At 36.1% G+C, this 21,469-nt stretch overlaps 1 protein-coding gene across 2 annotated transcripts in view; it reads left to right on the top strand.

The window, feature by feature from the left end:
- Nucleotides 1-10,776, top strand: part of LOC128165124 (uncharacterized) — a 29,488-nt gene extending 18,712 nt beyond the window's left edge. Inside the window, exons 18-27 of one of the 2 annotated variants that reach the window (XM_052829339.1) lie at nt 166-336; nt 772-932; nt 1,112-1,835; nt 1,943-2,075; nt 6,248-6,495; nt 6,650-6,824; nt 7,115-8,389; nt 8,739-8,833; nt 9,041-9,055; nt 9,847-10,776. In XM_052829339.1, the coding sequence (XP_052685299.1) occupies nt 166-336; nt 772-932; nt 1,112-1,835; nt 1,943-2,075; nt 6,248-6,495; nt 6,650-6,824; nt 7,115-8,389; nt 8,739-8,833; nt 9,041-9,055; nt 9,847-9,990 (3,141 nt within the window). In that variant the 3' untranslated portion in view covers nt 9,991-10,776. The remainder of the gene's footprint in view (nt 1-165; nt 337-771; nt 933-1,111; nt 1,836-1,942; nt 2,076-6,247; nt 6,496-6,649; nt 6,825-7,114; nt 8,390-8,738; nt 8,834-9,040; nt 9,056-9,846) is intronic. The other variant, XM_052829340.1, reaches the window with a different exon arrangement.
- Nucleotides 10,777-21,469: the final 10,693 nt, after the last annotated feature.

The following is a 21,469-nucleotide window of genomic DNA, read 5'->3' as shown; positions in this document are numbered from 1 at the left end:
AAATATAACAGTATAAGTTTTATTGCAGAAAAACTCAGAATAGAATAAACTCCGATTTAAAAAAAAATAAGTACATTATCAATCAATAATTAAGGCGAGACATTTTTGTATTTTAAAAAAATAATCAGGTAATGATTATCAACGTTTGTCATTTTTTATTGGCAGTGGGCCATCCATTTCTTAGTGGACAGTGATTCCACCGACGAATATTTCTACATGATCACGGTACACACCGGACTTCGCCGAGGGGCGGGTACGAAGTCTGTCGTCAACTTTGTGGTGGCCGGCGACGAGGACGACTCTGGTGTACGGATCCTCAGCGATGGCATTAAGGAGGTACTACTGCCCCCGCGACTGTAGATTTAATGCATTAAATATATACCTAGAGCCTCACACTAATCGATATCCGTTCTCACTGAACTGAAATTCGCGTTTATTATACCTAAAACACAGCCTTTAAATGTGACCCATTATTAAGGATATCTTTACTTATAATCAGTCTGATATCAAGTGTAATATCAGACTGATATTTCTTACTTACTTAGTCCTCTTCATGTCTAGAACACATATAAGGCCTTTACAGACTGGTATAAAGCTCGCTAATACACGTGACTATATTAACCTTAAAGACACTGCAATTAATTAATGGCATCACAGCAGTGCTTCTAATGTTTAAAATTCATCTTTAGTTTAGCGTAGATTTTAAATATAAAAAAAATTAAGTAGCTTTTAATACTTAAATTTGTCATTGAATGTTTTGTCATTATTCAGGGATTTGACACCGGAAGTGTACGAAAGTATTTTATGGGGACTAAAACTGCACTTGGCGGGCTTACATATATACGTATTTGGCATGACAATTCGGGATCTGGTGAAAATCAGAATTGGTACCTTAACAAAGTTGTGGTGGATGATCCTCAGACTAACATTAGGTAAATAACCCCAAACGTGATTTCTTATTCATTGAAATACCAATGTTAATACGTTCGTGAAAAAAATCTATTTGTAGTTTATACTGAATTCATAAAATGCGTATTGAAATACATGGAAATGTAAAATCCTTTACGGGTGTTTTTGTTTTAAACATTTTTTTATTCATTTGCCCTTCCAGATATGTGTTCCTTTGCGACCGATGGTTGGCGCTGGATCAGGATGATGGGCAGGTTGAACGCGTGGTGCCTGTGTGTGGAAGAGACAACCTCGTAGCATTTAATACGCTTTTTGCACAACACGCACAGTTCAATCTGACCGAAAACCATCTCTGGCTTTCGCTAATGATCCGTCCTGAGAGAAGTCCGTTCAGTAGGGTACAGCGATTATCATGTTTGATGGCTTTGTTGTTCTTGACAATGATTGCGAACGCAATGTTCTTTAAATCTTCTTCTGAAGACCAAACTGCCAGTGGGAATGAAGTCCAAATCGGTTTCCTCCGGTTTTCACTGTCAACCGTTTACGTATCTTTTATTGGAATTGCCTTGACTACTCCACCGATTATGTTCGTAACAATGGTATTCAAAAAATGCAGACCAAAGGTTGAGTTAAACCACAAAAACAAGGAAACGGCAGAAAAGCTTGATAAAAAAGTCAAAGGAAACATGAAAAAGGAACTGGACAAACGAGCATTTAATGGGGAGGACTTCTTCACAAAAGACCACCTTCCGCTGCCCTATTGGATGGCGTACGTCGCTTGGGTAGTAGTTTGGTTGGCTGTGATCACGTCGGCTTTCTTCCTCATCCTGTATAGTATGGAATGGGGAAAACCAAAGGCAGAGGAGTGGCTTTCCTCGTTCTTCTTCTCTTTCTTTGAATCGTTGATATGCGTTGATCCATTAAAGGTATATTTTAAAACAGTGTATACATTGGTGAAATGTGTTAAGTGATGTTACTGTGTAGAATAAATAAAATAAACATGGTAAAACTGCATGATCAAAATGTATTGTAGGTAATAATAATAGCCGTCTTGTTGGCGATGCTTTTCAAACAACCAGCTGATGGAGAAACGCCGGGAATGGATTTGAAGAAGTTGAAATCTGCAGCATCACAGTACAATTCCGGCTCAGAGAGAAGTTACATGGGTAAATAATTTTTCGGAAAACTCTTTTGAAATTATCTTTTAAAAATTCTTTTGAAATTATCTTTTAAAAATTCTTTTAGAGCCTTTTGATATTGTCCTCATCAACGTAATCGATATCATTGTACTTAATAATTCATTGTTCTTTCGAGCGATGAAAGTAACATTATTTGTCTGTCAGATCTGATCAATAACAATAAGTAAGTTCTCTGGAACATCTCCAATAACTTGCGTTTTAATCATTGAACACATGGAGACATACATGCTCGACGATGAACATCTATTATAAGTCCACTATTGACATAAACGGAGAGAACAAAAGAAACGTCAGCATTGCCGTATATGTTTTATTGGTCCCGTTATAAATAATGGAATTTTAAAAAAGTTCTGTCTCCAGAGGCCTGTAACCTGACAAAAATTTTAACGAGCGCTCGCTCTGCTGAGCAGGCCTAGGATGTTTTCACTTAAAGCTGAACACCGCTCGTAAATAGGCACCTTGAATCATATCACTCCTTTTCCTTAGTTTTAACAATATAGGGAATATTGTCGCACTTTGACTTCATAAGACTCCTGTAAAAAATTTTAACAAATCATCGTCTGTTAACTTTCGTCAAATTTCTGATTTGTCCTTTCTCCTTGCAAGTATAAAATATCATTCAAACGGTATGCGTGTCTTTCCCGGTAGTGTAGACCTCTAGATCTATATACATTGAATGTACTTTGCGTTAAAAAATTTATCATCTACATTAAAGGCTGCTCAGTACAGCGGAATGGTTTACTATAACATGCGCACCTGTTCACTCGTCCATGAATAAAAGGTGTGTTTGGTTAGGCTATTATGTATGGTACTATTGGAATCTATGAATGGGTCAATGCTTCTTGGAGGTTCAATGGGGGGAATTTTTTTTAAGTAAGATAAATAGCTCGATAGTGTTGAATAGTTTAGAGAAAACATCCCCTCCTCGGGCCTTCGGCCCTCGGAGGGAATGTTTTCTCTAAACTATTCAACACTATCTCGTTATTTATCCATTACATAAACCCCCCGATTTCGTTACACCCGATTGCACACCTGAACCTTGTGGCCGACATATAGTATTCCTTTCGTGGTCTTTACATTTTATGCATTTTTTTCTTATCTTATGTTCATTTTCTGTTCGTAAATAATGCATTGACCAATTTATTTGATGTTAGTATTCTCCTGGCTTCAAAAAGGTCCGTAAAATTTGATAATTTCATCGCGACCGAGTAACACGGCGAGGCAAAATGTACGTCCACACAGGTGAGACCTCTACAGCGAAGTACTTTGAACTGTTTAGAGGTCTGTCCCTTATATAAGGGTTGTAGGGACAGCAGTGATTAAAGAGAAATATGGCGGACAGTGCCTATTTACGAGCGGTGTTCAGCTTTAAGATATCCGATTCATATTAGGACCTAGTTTTTCTTACCTTAAATGAAGATTGCAATAAGATCTATAGAGACAAGCACTTTTTTCAAATAAAAAAGTAATAAATAAGAATATAAATCAAAGTACTGAAGAACTGACAGGAGTTGATTTTGTCGATGTTTATTTATTTTAAAATCAATGATATGTTATTTTGCATGACAAGTACGACATGTAATTTGAATTACGCACATTTTTAGGATATGAATTTTTGGACTTTTTCGACAAGAATGTCGAGAAACCCACATATGAATAATGTTAAATAATTTTAAAGATAAAATTAATACAATCAAACTGTGTATCAGTGATAGAAATATTTCTCGAAAATTGTATGGATCCAAGCAATATTGAACTCTAGTCTCGTTCAACCAAACGTTCGGCTGACACCGTAAATCTCCCACAAGGATTTACGGAGACAGCCGAGCGTCGAGTTGAACGAGACTATATTGAACTCTGGCGTAGGAATACATACGACTACAAAAAAATATTTAAATTGTTCGTACCATTTAAAATCTGATTATTTTCAAGGTATTTATAAATAAGTTTCTTTGAAAAACAATGCTTTAGCATACACTACGTCGAATTCATCAATTATTTTCAAGAACTAAGTCTTGTCAGCAGCAATGATTTGTGCTGAGGTCCAAACACTGTTTCACTTTCGGTTTGTCTGAGTAACTGCATAAGGAGTTGATTAAAATCAACTCCCAAAAAATACTGCTTCATGGAAAGATGCATTTAATCATTAGGATTACAAAAACTATTGAAAATGAATTTTAAGCCCTATAGATTTGATGATTTAAATAGATTAAAAGCAAAGGAGGACAACTCTTTAAGAACAGGAAAAGGTTATTTATAACGACACATTGTTGTCTTACATACTGATACTTAAACATGAACATTATGTCCAAGTATACTGAGTATTAATCCCAAACTTATCTGTTTGCCTCCAAATTCATTGAATGTAGCCAGTAGAACTATTATGGATAGGATACCTTAAAGTAAGGAGAGATAACTATGGCACGCCAAATTCACAAAAATAATGAGCTAAACATAGTTTCACAGTCGATAAACTACGTTTGTCGGCTGTTAACTATAGTTTACGGATCGTAAACTATAGTTACCGATGTTAATCTATATTTCACATCTGTAAACTATAGTTAACGCGATAATTTATGTTTCACATCTGTAAAGTATAGTTATAAACACTGAAAACAGTCATTTGCTGTTGTTAAACATAGTTTATCTGATAAATAGGGTTTTATGATCAGTAAACTACGGTTTACAAATCTAAAGCACGCCAAATTCACATAAATTAGCAAAACATAGTTTCACAGTCGATAAACTAGGTTTATCGGCTGTTAACTATAGTTTACGGATCCTAAACTATAGTTACCGACGTTAATCTATATTTCACATCTGTAAACTATAGTTTACGAATGCAAATCTATGTTTTTCTGTATGGAAATACACGTTAACAATAGATTTAGCTGATAAATGTAGATTCACATCTGTAAACTATAGTTTACATTCGTAAACTATAGTTTAGAGTTGAAAAATATAGTTTCACAATTGTGAAACTATATTTATCAGATACAATTTGCATTCGTGAACTATAGTTTAGAGTTGCTAATCATAGTTTCACGATGGTGAAACTATATTTATCAGATAAACTATGTTTAACAATCGCAAATGATTGTTTTCAGTGTTAACTATAGTTAACAGATGTGAAACATAGATTATCGCGTTAATTATAGTTTACAGACGTGAAATATAGATTCACGTCGTTAACTATAGTTTTCGATCCGTAAACTATAGTAAACAGTCGATAAACCTAGTTTATCGACTGTGAAACTATGTTTAGCTCATTTTTGTGAATTTGTCTGATAAATGTAGTTTCACGATTTGTTAAACAGCTCTTAACTATAGTTTACGATTGTAAATTATAGTTAACATATGTGAATCTATATTTATCAGCAAAATCTATTGTTAAGGTTTTTTACAGATCGATAAACTATGATTATCATTCGTAAACTATAGTTTACATTCGTGAAATATAGTTTCACAGATGTAAACTATAGTTAACGAATCGTTAACTATAGTTTAGGATCCGTAAACTATAGTTAACAGCTGATAAACCTAGTTTATCGACTGTGGAACTATGTTTAGCTCATTTTTGTGAACTTGGCGTGCCATAGATAACTCGTCCGTATATCCAACTATCTGTCATTCAGTCTGTGTTTTCGAAAGGTCAAGGTCACGAATTTCTACATTTTGTGTAGCTTTTAACAGTTTTGTTTCGAGCAAAATCTGATAAAGCCTTTGGACATTTGCAATGAACTTAATTTCACAACTCCTTTTATCCTTTAAAAAAACCTTAGTTTTAATGTCAGAATGTCACATGCCAATATCACAAATTGATAATTATACCAGTTAGTATTTTCTATATGATAATTTTTGGGGGCTTTATACAGTAAAACATAAAAGCACAACTCCCTGTAGTCTAAAGAAGGTCTAAAATTTTGGATTTTTGTTTTGGGGTGAAAAGTTTAGGCGTCAAGGTTGTGAGTCAATGCATTCTGTCTCTGGGTTAAACTTTGCAAAATTTTAAGATATCACATTTTTAACAAGTAACCAATTAAAAAAATATATTTTGTCGACAATTGGTACGATTAAGTAGTATTTCAATAGCGTTTAAATCCTTGCTCACATCATTTGTGCTTTTTTTTAAATTTCAGCATTCGTCAATGGTATATTTAACAAGTCAGAACCACCGCCGCAGTCAGACTTAGAAAAGCTCAGAGAGAAGAGGAAACAAGAGTTAAAGGCTCAGGAGGCACTGATGAATCTCATCTTCTATGCAATCTTTATGTTTATTATATACAGTATAAGCTACATTGAGCGGGACCATAGATCTTTCTTCATGAAGACCAATGTTGAAAACTACTTGGTCGGCGATGGTTATGGACAATTTGGTTTCAAGGGGGTACATACATTTTAATCATCAACATGTATTTCTCTTGTTGGATCACTCTATAGTGTAAATTTCATGTAATACCCATTTAACAAATGATAATGAAGCTATGAATGCAAACACGGCACATAATAATAGTTGATACGTTTTGTTCTTCCTTTTGTAGATCAACAAAACAAAGGATTTCTATACGTGGATGCAAAAAACTTTCATTCCTACCTACTATCCCGAAACTCAGTATTCTGGAGCCAGTCTCGGCGAGCAGGATAAGAGGTATTTTGGCGATCTGTCAAGCATCCGAGTTGGACCAGGTCGTCTAAGACAAGTGCGCATGGGCAAAGGTAGGATCTGAAAAAATATAATTTAAAGATTTTGAATAAATTGTTTGATAAATAAACGTTTTATATGAATTTAACAGTTTCTATTTTTGATAAAATTTAACTTTTAAATCTATGTGTAAAAGTTTTTAAAGAAAAATTATAATAATTAATCAAATCTACAATTTTGACGTTTTAGGCGGTGTAATTAACAAAGACTGTCATGGTTTAATTAATTTATCTAAATGTCAAAACTTATAGACCTATTTATATTTTTTAAAGAAAACTTATAATTTACAATTTTGACGTTCTAGGGGAGTGTATTTACCACAAACTGACCTGGCCTTACTACTGTGTGAATTACTATGATATGTACCAGGAGGACGAAAAAGAATACTGCTTGGGCTGGAAAACGTATAACGCGACTGCGTGCGACACTGTTCAATACAAGTCTCTTTTCCAGACATTCGAAGCCTGGAGATACACTAAATCTATTGACATATGGGGCCTACCACTTACAGGGGAGTACAACACATATGGGGGTGGTGGATACATACTAAAACTACCCAAAACCAGATTGCAGGCACAGAATCTGATGAGTGAACTGAACACCTTCAACTGGATTGACAGAGGCACTCGAGCCATTTTGGTTGAATTTACCCTCTATAACCCGAATGCCAACCTGTTTACATACGTCACATATATAACAGAGGTGACAGAAATGGGCGGCTCCTTCACGTGGACAGAAACGAATCCATTCAGGCCAATGGTGTCTTTAAATGCGATGGGAACGTTTGCTATCATCTGCTATTGTATATACGTTCTCTACCAGCTAGTTCTCACATACGAGACGATTAAGGGGCTTAAAAAGGACGGATGCTGCAAGTACTTCAGAGTAGTCTGGAATAGCGTGGATACAGTATGTTTGTTTTTAGGATATGCAGCTATATCCATATTCATAATTAGACTAATTAACACCAATCAGGCGATGGATCAATTTTACGATGACAAACTTACTGGAGCAAACAGTTTCATCAATTTCTTTCACATTGTCGTCTGGGACATGCTGTTTAACATCATAATGGCCATCCTTGTATTTATCGCATCGTTGAGAATCCTGCGGATCTTGGGCTACAACCAAAAACTGACTGAAATCATAACCGTGGTCTCTAATGCAGCAACTGAAATCATTGGATTCGGGTTCGTTTTTGGAATCGTGTTCGGGGCATATGTAATATTCGGGTATCTTATATTTGGACGCACTCTTTACGAATACAGAAGTATATTCACGTCTTGGGGGACTCTCACCAACGCCCTGATCGGGAAGAACAGCCTGGATACAATGATGATGGCAGCACCACAACTTGCACAGTTTTACTACTTCACTTACGTATTCTGTGTCCTCTTCACCCTCATTACAATGTTTGCCGCCATACTTAACAAAAGTATAACTGATGTCCGGGGTGACGCGAACAAGAAGGGAGACCTGTTCGGTATCGTCGATATGTTGACCAAGTCCTTTAAAGATTTAGTTGGCATTGCATACAAGTCAGAAGCACCTGCATCGAAAAGAGCCGAGGCAAAGAAAAGTAAGTTACACGGCATATTTTTTTTCGCAAAAATTATATTTAATCAACATACATGTATTTATTCAAAACACAAAATATATTATTTTTGATACGAATATTTTTTTTCTTATGGAATGTTATGCAAGCACCAATATTTAGCATCAAAATATACTCGTGCATGTGATATATCTACCTAGATTTTAACCAAATGTGTGCATAATATCTTAACGTTTAATGTGTTTTGAATCATTTTACAGGTTTTTAAAGGATTTTTGTGAAAATGTTATTATATCAAAATTGGCATTATACAAACATGCATGTAATTGCGTTACACGATTGCATGATAGCGCTGAACATTATTGCTTTACAGAGTACATGCAGAGTATTGGCCTCAATCCGAAGTTTGACACTCAAAACATTCTAAGGCTTGTGCGCACCACGCTCGATGAAGTCAACGACGGACAGGTTTGTACATCCGGGTAGTTTGTGACTCGGTGATTGTTTATATAGTTAAAAAATTTAGTCCGGTAAATTGCGCTTAGGTTCTGACTTATCAATTTTGCCGCGCTTTTTAACTTGAATAAATTGTTTATTTATACAATACATTTTAGTACCATTATTGAGATATTATTTAACGCCAGTATCAACATTTTGAATTTATGCAATTTTTAGGGTTTTAAACGAGTGGTAACTTTTTTGCTCAAACCTAACATGCTTGTTTTTGTTCGTTTGTTTGTATATTTTTTTTTGCGTACATTTGCATTTAAGCTTGCGCTTGTTTAAATATTTCAGTATTTTGAGATTTAAAGATAGGATAAGTAACTGGTGTTTATATAAAATTCTCAAATTTATATAGTAACGTTCTTGCTGAGAATGAAAATTGATATGTATCTTGTATACGTAATTACTATTTCCTGTTTTATGTAGCCATGGAAACCTACAGCATATTATTATTCCTCTCTTGTATGATAAATTATTCATTATTTTCTCAAAAAAATATCTTGAATGCATGATGTAAAGTCATTCCATGTATATTGCATTTTTTATATATCGTAATTTCCTGCAAATATAGCATGCAATCTTTCACTCTCTTTTTAATCTAAAAGATAAAAATGCTAAGACTGCTTTTTCATTCTGTTGTTATTTCTTACAATATTCAGTTGATTACTGGTAAAAATTAAATATTTAATCGCAATCAATTCTCATTTTATTTCATTTTTAACCAAGGATCGAATTTGTATTTATTATTTTTTTTTGGGGGGGGGGATTGAAAGTTGAAAAAAAAATAACGACAAACATTGTTTACATTTTGATCAATGTTAATACATGTGATTTGAAACATCAACATTACAAGCAACTCGTTAAAATCATGCATTTGCGTTCAGCGCCGGGTTCATTTGGCAGATAATTGGTTTCAATGTGATTAAATGTTACTTTTAAGTATAGAAAAATAATTATTGATTTTCTTTTCCCATTAGAACACCAGCAAGGGAGATATTAACTCGGAAGACCTCCTTATGAAACGCCTTGATCCACAAACACCGAATAGATCGAACTCAAGGATCTCGGGGGCCGAGACCCCAAGAGACATCAGCCTCGTTTTCAATGACGCAAAGTGTTAAGAGAAAAAATAGACATTACAATGCAAATCACATGAATGTAAATCGGTAGAGTTTGCATCTCATTTTTCTATGTGAAAGGGCACGTGTTATTTATTCTGTTTTAGAAATTATATATGAATTGATGTTATACATTAGTTGTCTAAAACAACATGTTTTTATATAAACCATCTGATCGTTTTTAAACAAAATTCAAAACCAACTGATATATTAAGGTAAATATAAATCATTTTTTCAACTTGCATAAGCGAGTAGACTTATTCAATGAAATGTAAATAAAAACACTTTCTGGAACCATCATATTCACTGAGGTATTTAATTGTATAATATTTAATAAAACTTGAATTATTAAAAATGACCAAAATATTTTGGGCCTGAAATTTATCAAATGTACTTATTCAGTTTTTTGTACACGTAGTATGTTTTACAGTCTTGAAGTATATAAATGTATGCTAAAAAAGAAAGAAATCATGGTTTTAGTACTTTAAATAATTGAAATTTAGTCTTTGCCTAGTTCAATTCTTCGTAGCACTCTTTACAACACTTGTTTATCAAACTGTCACTGGCGCATAAATACAACGCTTTCTTCTTCATCTCCAACCATTCTCGTCAACGTAGGCACTTTGTTTTGAATTTAAAAAAAAAAATTATTTTAGCCAGTGAGAGTTCTTGATAAGCATACGAAGATTTTGTTTTGTTATCAACATGAATTTTGTTAAAATCTTGAAACACAGTCTGTGATATGATGAATGTATGATACATAGTTTTAAATAAATAAAAAAAGTCCAATGCATGTTAACTTATTAGTATCTGTCATATGCATATTGTACAAATATTCATATACACATTGTACAATTCATGGTCTGATACAAAATTTATAGAAATACACTAGATTAGCTATTTTTACGGATCGCTGTTATGCATGATGCGATAAATCGAACTCGCATTCATACCCAACAAGCCCGAATATCTATCAACATAATCAATCAATCAACGTACCCCGAGATTGATCATTCAAACGTTATCCATGAGAATACCAGTGCTCTCTCTCTCTCTCTCTCTCTCTCTCTCTCTCTCTCTCTCTCTAACAAACTTGTACTATTATTTTCATTAGAATTTTTATTACATTATGATCAATCGAAGTTCAAGACGTCCCCGGGCCTATGGCGTAAATCTTTTTATGTGATCATGGCTTTTTCAAAATCAGTCTCTCGCGGCAGGATAAAAACTGAAGCACCACCTTTCAAATTGACCATAATTTTATTTTGATGTAATGAAATCAATTTAGATTAAACACAAATTCAAACTTGCAATCGGCTTTCTGCTATCTGTTCTATGGATCGTGATCAATTTTTCAATCCTCTCCAAGATAGTACATTATAACATAAAAAAAACCCGCTTCATTACCATCTGAAGATAATTTATTTCATTGAACATTTTAATTAATTAGAGACTGATTGATTTTCGCGTTTCAATATCCGTTTTCAGTCACAGACAAGATTCAATACATTTTGATATCTCTTTTGTAATTCAGTCAGGAAAACAGCAGAGATCAATATCTAATTAACAATAATAAAAAACAAATTAACATATCTTTTGATATATTGCTTGATTGTCGATAGGTATTCTGGACCAACACGGCTGTTTGATTGATTCGTTAGAAAAGAAGTATAGAACCATTACATTATAAATGGATTCAGTTTCCCAAGTCATTATTAAAATGCCAATAGTTTAAACTTGTCCCTAACAGAGGGTGTGTTGAGACCTCAAAACATTCCCATAAGTAGAGGTTAAAGGTCAATGATTGCCACAACAACAAACCCATTTGTCCATACCATATTAAAACAAGTCCAGTAATGGATGTTTTGATTCATTAAGTTATCTAAAATCATTATTTGTCATCAATAGCATGGAACTGAAGTCTTGCTAAATCTCGATTTTGTGGTTTTCTCTGTCATTCATGCAACACCGTGCAATGTCATGAACACATTATTTATTAACATTTATTTTAACGTGTTTTTTTTCTGCTAGAGATTTTTTTTATAGTTCACCAAATGTGCAAGGTCGATCCTTGCCAAGTTACAATAACAATTCAGACCATATGTCCTTTAGACTAATCATTAGAACTCTGGACTACGGAGAACACTATTGTTAAATTCTGCTTTCTACAGAGATTATGTTTCAACTTGTGCAATAGTAACACCTACCATAAAATTTATTTCATTTTTTTTTTACCTTCAATGAGAAAATATCTAAAGAAATTGCAATAACTAATTTAATTGCATTGCTAAACATTCTTAATTAAAATCGCCATTGCCCTATTCCCTTTTGCATAATGCCTATATCAGTAATGGAACAACTGATCTGATACTATCAACAACTGAATATTACTGATATTAATGTGAATGATTCATTCTGATACTGAACGTAAAAAGTAATAGCAAATGGCAATAAATCGTATTAGTTTTTGTTTACCCTAAAATCATTTTTCTTATTTGAGTTGCGGCAATTAAAACAAAATTTTATATCAAACGCTTTCACACAGAGGTAGTTAGCCTTTTGCCATTATTCGCATACACCCGAGTACCTTTTACTAAAAATAGATACAGGGTCTTGTCGCAATTTGAAACTAAGACACTGCTTTTATAATGGTGTCTGTAACCACTGATTTGTCATAAATTTAGGAAACCTGCGTCGAAAAATGAATATATAAAACTCTTATGTATACTTCAGTTGATATTCTCAACCAGCAAAATGCAATGAATGTAAGTGTAAACAGGGTGAAGTGTTATTAAAGAGATATGTTTATATTGCATGTGCTTATACTCAGACTTATAGAATCGAATTTGAAAATCCAGCAGATGATATACATGTTGTTTTAACTTTCTAATCTTTTAATGCTTTAATTGAAAAGAAAACATATATTTACTACTAAAAGGGATCAACCCATCAGAATTGATATTGTATTAAAACTATATCTGAATGTTGTAAGACTTGTGATCCAAGAATAACTCCAGATACGTTTTAAAATATGTATTAAATGAAAAGAATGATGAAAACACAGTATGACAAAGATGATATATCCGACAGACGGACACACTTGGCTCCAACGACTAACGTTTATCACACGCGGACTCACACGCGGCTTTCCTCAGCAGTTCCAAGAACCAGTCAAAAACTCACACGTGACCTCTGGTCACACTAAATACCCGATAACACAAATACACACTTACACTTCCTCCCCCCTTAAGAAGCGTTTACAATAAATCAATTAAAAAGTTAATAAAATGCAAATTGTAAGTTAACAGTTAATTCAAACGGAATCATCAGGAACAATTAAGTCCTTGCTAACGATAATTGTCTGTCTATTGACACGGTCATTTGAATGGATGCGCAGGAAATCACCATACACTTTGGTCACGCGAAAACCAGTCTGGAAATGGGTTTTCCGGAATTTCGGGCCACTTAAAGTCTTGAGTGCTACTCGGTCACCAACACTAAACTCTCGAGAAGGTCGAGTCGCTGTATCTTGTTGACGCGATTCTTTTGCCTTCATATGGTTGTCATGACAAAAGTCCCATATTTCGCGCATACTTTCTTCCTCCTCACGCTGAATCACATTCTCCTCTGGATCCAGAAAAAGCTGTGACACAGAACTCTGACGACTATATAGTGCATAAAATGGTGGAATCCTTGTTGTTCTGTTTGGTACGGAATTATGAGCGAGAACAATTTCCGGAAGTACGGAATCCCAATCGTCTTCTGAGGTAGCTGCTTTCTGTAGCGAACTTTTCAGGGTTCTATGTGAACGCTCCACAGGGTTAGCTTGTGGACGGACAATAGGTGTAAAACTTTGCTTCACACTCCATCGTTCACAAAACGATGCAAAGTCTTTTGCTGTAAAGACGGATCCGTTGTCTGAATGTAACACACGAGGTGGTCCTAGAATGGAGAACAATCTGTCTAAAATGGTGATAGTGGTATACACAGTCGCAGCACGCAACGGCCACGCAATAACGAAACGGGTAAGGTCATCCATCAATGTGAAAATGTATTCAAATGCAGACTTTGATCTAGGGAGCGGACCAACAAAATCACAATGAAGAATTTCCCATGGGGTGGATGCTGTGACAGTCACACCTAAGGGACTCTTTGGAACACAATGGGGTCCTTCTACACAGGTTTTGCACTGTGCAATGTAGTCTTGAACTTCTGATAGGGTAATCTTATCGTTGACGAGTTTGGTTAGTTCCCAAGTTCTCTGAGCACCAAAATGTCCTACGGAATGACATTTCTCGATAATGTCCACTTTAGCTCGCATCTGACGGGTCACTGCCATAACAGGTAACTCAATCTCATCGTCTTCTATAGGGGCACGACTTAACGCGTCACTAACCGCATTGTCACATCCTTTCACATGTTCCATATCAAACTGATATTCGCTCAATTCGAGTGCCCAACGCGAACATTTTGGTTTTGATGAAGTCATAATAAAAGTCAAAGGTTTGTGATCCGTTCTGAGAAGAAACTTCCGGCCATTCACATAATCTCGAAACTTTCGAATTGCCCATATGATAGCTAAAGCTTCACGATGAATGGTAGAGTAGTTGCGTTCTGTCTTGGTAAGTTTTTTCGAGGCATATGTGATTGCATGTTCGAGTCCATGATCATCAGCTTGCAATAATACACCAGCCAGTCCAGTATCACTAGCATCAGTCTGCACAATGAGTATGTTAGCTGTGTCACTAAAATCAGGGTGTTTCAGAACAGGTGATGACATCAAACACTGACGTAATACTTGAAAAGCAGATTCGGTAGACGAATTCCAAATGTATCGCTTCGATTCAACGAGTTTGCTCAATGGTAAGGCAATATCTGAGTAGTTTGGTATGAAACACATAAAATATGTACAAAGTCCTAGAAAGGATCGGACCTCTTCCCATGTCCTTGGTATGGGGTAATCTCTGATTGCTGTCAGGCCTTTATCTCCGGGCTGAATACCCTTTTCAGATAACTTGAATCCCAAATAATTGACACTTTCCATAAAGAAATGACACTTCTCCGTTCGTAGTGTAAGTCCTGCACTTTTGAAACAGTCAAACACTTTTTCTAGGGTCTGTAAATGTTCCTCTAATGTGGAGGTGTGAATGAGACAATCATCAAGATAGATAAGTACATGCTCAAATCCTAAGCTGCCTATAACATGGTGCATTACTCTCTGAAATGCAAGCGGTGCAACTTTCAAACCAAAACACAGTCTCTGAAACTGATACACACCAGAAGATGTCTGAAATCCAGTAAGACGACGACTGTCCTCCGTCAAAGGAATCTGGTTGAAAGCGGAACACATGTCAATTACACTGAAGAACTTGGAGTTTTTCAGGTGCATCATCGCCTCCTGTGGGGTCATCAAAGGGAAAGTTTCATCCTGAAGTTCAGTGTTAAGAGAACGAAAATCGAGGCAAAATCGTTGAGTTCCATCGCGTTTCCGTGCAAGAACAATAGGCGACAAAATGTCAGTTTTGCTGTGTTCAATCACTCCCGACTGTAACATTGACTGTACTTGACTTTCAATTTCAGCAGACATTTTAGGGTTGAACCTGTATCTACGAGATCTCACTTTAGACAGATCAGCATCTTTTTTCAGTTTCAGTTCATAGGGATATTGACGAGCACATCCTAGTCCAGTAAACACATCCTCTTTGTATCTTGACAACAAATTCAATAACTTGGACTTGGGCTCTTCATCGAACTGACCAATGTTCCATGAAGGTTTGACAGAATTTTCACACGACACATGATTAACATTTATACACTCTGTCTGATCAATGTTACTATCATCTAAGGTACTCATGTGATCTTTCACTTCTGTAGCCAATCCAACTGTCTGGGCTTTGTAAACAGACTTACTGTAGGTATCTGGGTTCATCACAATAATCCTTGGGTTTTCTGTGGACGACACTGTGCGACCAAGCAGTAATCCAGATTTCTCTTCAAACTCACTCAAACGTTCAATGAGGACAGACGAACTAGACGAACAATCGACTGCCACACGCAACACACGCTGTGATAATGGTGGAATGACTGAGTTTTCCATCAGACGGACATTCATAACTGACTCTGAGTTCTGTTCAATCACTGATCCGAATTCCACTGAATTCTCTTGAGGCTTAAGTGTGACTTGGTCAAAATTACACATAACGTCCCAACCGATAAGAAATGTATCATTGTCCACATCAAGCACATGTAAGGAACAAGGTACTACGTTGTCATCAAAACAAATGTAGGTTTTCACAACACCACTAGTCTTTAACGGTAATGATGACGGACCAGTTAAAACTGCAGTAGTATCGGTCAAGTCAAAGCCATGCGGAAATGCCTCACAAAGCATCGTGTATGAAATACACGAGACGGATGCTCCTGAATCAATGACTGCATTAGTGACGAGTTGTCCAATCTTCACGGACTTTGTCGGATACGCATCATTCGAAGACGAATCATGAACTTCATTGACTTTTCCATTTCTCTGTGGACCACGGTAATCTTTGTTTGGACAGTTCTTGGCCAAATGTCCTCGACGTGAACAAGAATAACACTTAGCACTTTTCACCCAGTCGTCTGGTTTTCTCTTGTCTTGCTTGTCCTGTTGATCCCTCTGTCGTTTGTGACACTTCTTAGCAAAATGTCCAACTCTGTGACAATAATTACATCTCAGATGAAACACATTCGAAGAGGGTTTAGAACTCTGAGTGTCCGTATCTGCTAGCCGTCTAGCTACATCTATCAGGTTGTCAAACTTGGGCATCTTAGGCTCCTGACAAATCACAAGCTGTAGCTGGTCCTTCAGCTTTGGGTTGTAAATACCTTCAACAAATCGATGTGCACAAAGTTCGGACCGGTTTCCCTTAGCGAAATTCGGGTAGGCCTCTTCACATTTACGGTATATTCTATGTCCATAATCATCAATAGACTCACCGGTTTTCTGTGTAATCTTGTGGAAATCCGATGCAGCTGTCTGCCGTTTCTCGTCCGTGCGATCTATTTCCTTGATCAGCGCTGCCTTCAACAAGTCGTATGACTTCTTATTGTCATTATGAATATCACGGAATACTTTCGTGCACCATCCGGTTGGTAAAATAAGCGCCAACTGCTTCAGTTTCTTGTTAGCGTCCCAATCAAATCCCCAAGACTTGATTTCGAAAACATCGTCAATGTACTGGGCGAAAGTCATAGACTTCGGGTCGAACATCGGCATCTTCTGATCACTGGACGCCGCCATCGCTGTCGTACTCCAAACGTTTCACGCACGTAAGTTCCAAGCTCCACGCTGCCACCAAATGTAAGACTTGTGATCCAAGAATAACTCCAGATACGTTTTAAAATATGTATTAAATGAAAAGAATGATGAAAACACAGTATGACAAAGATGATATATCCGACAGACGGACACACTTGGCTCCAACGACTAACGTTTATCACACGCGGACTCACACGCGGCTTTCCTCAGCAGTTCCAAGAACCAGTCAAAAACTCACACGTGACCTCTGGTCACACTAAATACCCGATAACACAAATACACACTTACAATGTGGTGCACCCCCCCCCCCCCCGGGCCCCCGCCCCCAAATAAACCACAGCTACAAATAAGAATAAACCAAATAATTTAGTTCTGCAATGTCATGCCCGGAACTTCAATATAACAAAGGCATTGCATTGTTTCATCAATATCCAAGGTATATGTTTCCTACAAAGATGAATAAATAACCGATCGCGCAAAGACCGAAATATTCCATAGTCTATTGTTGATCGCTTGAAACCCATCTGGATCGAGAGGAAAGACACCCGATACGATATGAAGATGGAAAATAACAATTTATGGCGAAACTAAACTTTGTGGTGATTTTATTTTCGGTTTTAGCGCATAAAAAATTATTCAGGGTTCCGGAGATGAACAGCACACTTTTTGATCAATCATATATAATTAGTTTTCTATAAAATATTATTTGATATACATAAGCTTTTCGTTTCTATAACACGACGTTCTGAAGAAAGGGTCTGTTATTTCAATCAATCATACTTTATTTCCTCTGTTAAGAGATATGACAACATACAACTAGCATATGATTATATACAATTTATATATGCACACACACACACACACACCCACACCCACACATTACATGTACACATACATGAAAATGAAAACAAGAGAAAAAGTTATTTACAGTGTCCCATAGGGGTAATAGCCTTGAAGTGGATCAGGTAGTAGCGGAAGTGGCAACTGTTATGGATCGGAAGTATGCTGCCGCTGTCGCCCGAACAAGATTGAAGTTCAGAATGTGGAATGATTTATTGTCCGATTCATGATTTGTACGACGCCCGAGAAGTACATGAAATAGGTCGTTTTCAGAAAGACCACATAATTCCGCGCATAATTCTATGTTGAAACAGTTTGTTATTATGTTCCACCAATGTTCACGTATTACCACAGTAGCTGGACAGACACAAGAAGAATGTTGAAACACGTCGACAAAGGATTTACCGCACAAAATACATGAATAGGGATTTCCATTGAAACTTACACTTGTGCAGAGTTTACAGATGAACTTGCAGAGTTTGATTTCCGAATAGTTTTCAGGTATATTCCAAATCGAGGAGGGTTTTGACTCTCTGAAAATTTCTGTGAAAACTAGGAAGTCAGGGTCATGAGACATCCGCGCTTTTCGTTGAGAAAGGTGTGAATTAGTAACATTGTTGCGGACAATTTTCTTCCAGCAAGGTTTCTCGGGAAAGGTTTCGTCTTTTAGAAAATCCCACAAGTAAACTGTAAGGTTGTAAGATTGGAGAACCTTTATAATATCAGGAATAAAGCCAAACTGATTTACGGAAAGATCGTGTAAGTAAGAAAATAATCTCGTTAGAAATATCCTTTTTGTTAACGTTTTTGGGTCTAAACGACAAAGTCTCCCAAAGAATAAAAGCTTCCGAACGTCAATCTCTGCGTTGATAGGTAAGACATCAAAAAAGGATTCGCACATGTCTGATCTGCACAGTTTTGGTAAATCCAGCGAGTTCTTACAGACAAAGTGTTGAAATGCGTTTAGTTTGTTTTTGTCTGTTAGAGACAAGTTGCACCAAAGTTCGCATCCATAAAGCACTGATGGGAGTACAATTTTTTTGTATAGATGGGATAACGTATTAGGGTTAAGAAATGGTGTGCCAAGATCGGATAATGCAAAGTAGGATTTTCGTCCTTTGTTGCATGCTTCGTTTATTCTATCCGAAAGTTTACACTTGTGGTTGATTACGATTCCTAGATGGTTGTAAGATTGTTCACAACACACTTTTGCAGGACCTAGATGCCAGTTTGTGTTATCTAGTTTAGCTTTTTTAGCGCGAAACTGTAGAACACATGATTTAGACGCATTAAATGTAAATCGCCACTTGCAGGAATAGTTGTATGCAATATTTAACAGTGTTTGTAGCGCAAGCGGAGAAATACCAATTAGAGCCAAGTCATCTGCTAAGGAAGTGCAGCTGCTAGGTATATTGAGTATACCTGTGTTTGGACTACCGGACTGTATGGCATGGATGAGATCATTTATGTAGACAAGATAAAGGAACGTTGATAGTACGCCACCCTGTCGAACACCTTGTTGTACGGGAAACCACTCTGAACGAGTTTGATTTACGACAATTGAGCTTAGGGTGTTTTGGTGGCATTTGTTAATGAGAGACCATAATTTGCCCTTAATACCAAGTTCATATAGTTTAAACATTAGTCCAGGCCTCCACACCGTGTCAAATGCATTGCTGGTGTCAAGAAAACATACGAATACATTGCTTCCTTGTTCTAAATTATGTATTATTGTCTCTTGGAGATTAAATGACGCTGTCAGACAACCTAGTTCCTTCTGAAAACCCTGTTGTTGAGAATGTGGAAAATCTTTAGTTTGTAAAGGTTGTTGATTGATTCGATTGTACACAACCTTTTCAAAAAGTTTAAAGAGGCACGGTAATAAGGCTATTGGTCTGTAGTTGTTGCAGGAATCTTTAGACTTGTTTCCTCCTTTATGTAATGGAACTATAAGACCACGTTTCCAACAGCGAGGGATATAGTTATATTGCACAATAGCATTAAACAGCTTCAAAATACAAGCGATAAGTGATGCACCACCATGAATTATGTGTTCATTGGTTACAGAGTCGTCACCGGGTGCTTTACGTAATTTGAGTGTATTTATGGCTGACGTTATTTCTGCTGTTGTAAGTTGACCCCCTGGTATATACCCCGGATCCTCTTCACATTCAGTCGTAAGATGTTGTTCACCAAATGTGCAAGGTCGATCCTTGCCAAGTTACAATAACAATTCAGACCATATGTCCTTTAGACTAATCATTAGAACTCTGGACTACGGAGAACACTATTGTTAAATTCTGCTTTCTACAGAGATTATGTTTCAACTTGTGCAATAGTAACACCTACCATAAAATTTATTTCATTTTTTTTTTACCTTCAATGAGAAAATATCTAAAGAAATTGCAATAACTAATTTAATTGCATTGCTAAACATTCTTAATTAAAATCGCCATTGCCCTATTCCCTTTTGCATAATGCCTATATCAGTAATGGAACAACTGATCTGATACTATCAACAACTGAATATTACTGATATTAATGTGAATGATTCATTCTGATACTGAACGTAAAAAGTAATAGCAAATGGCAATAAATCGTATTAGTTTTTGTTTACCCTAAAATCATTTTTCTTATTTGAGTTGCGGCAATTAAAACAAAATTTTATATCAAACGCTTTCACACAGAGGTAGTTAGCCTTTTGCCATTATTCGCATACACCCGAGTACCTTTTACTAAAAATAGATACAGGGTCTTGTCGCAATTTGAAACTAAGACACTGCTTTTATAATGGTGTCTGTAACCACTGATTTGTCATAAATTTAGGAAACCTGCGTCGAAAAATGAATATATAAAACTCTTATGTATACTTCAGTTGATATTCTCAACCAGCAAAATGCAATGAATGTAAGTGTAAACAGGGTGAAGTGTTATTAAAGAGATATGTTTTTCTCGCATTATCACCGGTGTGAGATCGGTTTGTCCGGTGTGAGACAGCAGTGTGAGATTTTTCTGTCTTACACTGTGTATTACTACGCTGTTTTAAAACGTAAACAAACGTTGTCTGCTGTAGGGAAATGCAAAATAGTGCATTGAGATTATCCATTAAGTAATTGTGTTGCATAATTAATTACAATTTTTCATATTTTAATTGAAAAAACTGTCGTATGCTTTCATTTAACTTGCACTATTTGAAGCACGCGGAGGGATAAACCGAGAGTAATCTTTTGAACGTCATAACAGAAAGTTGTCAAACATCATTTTTTTAAGCTAATATAATGCGAGAAAAATAATCATTCATTATATACTCGTGTGGGATAGTGAAATTCCACCTCGGGGCCAAGA

The sequence above is a fragment of the Crassostrea angulata genome, chromosome 10, assembly GCF_025612915.1.
Source record: "Crassostrea angulata isolate pt1a10 chromosome 10, ASM2561291v2, whole genome shotgun sequence".
NCBI lineage: Eukaryota > Metazoa > Mollusca > Bivalvia > Ostreida > Ostreidae > Magallana > Magallana angulata.
Note: the sequence above shows the minus strand (reverse complement) of the source record. Positions and strands in the feature narration are given on the sequence as shown.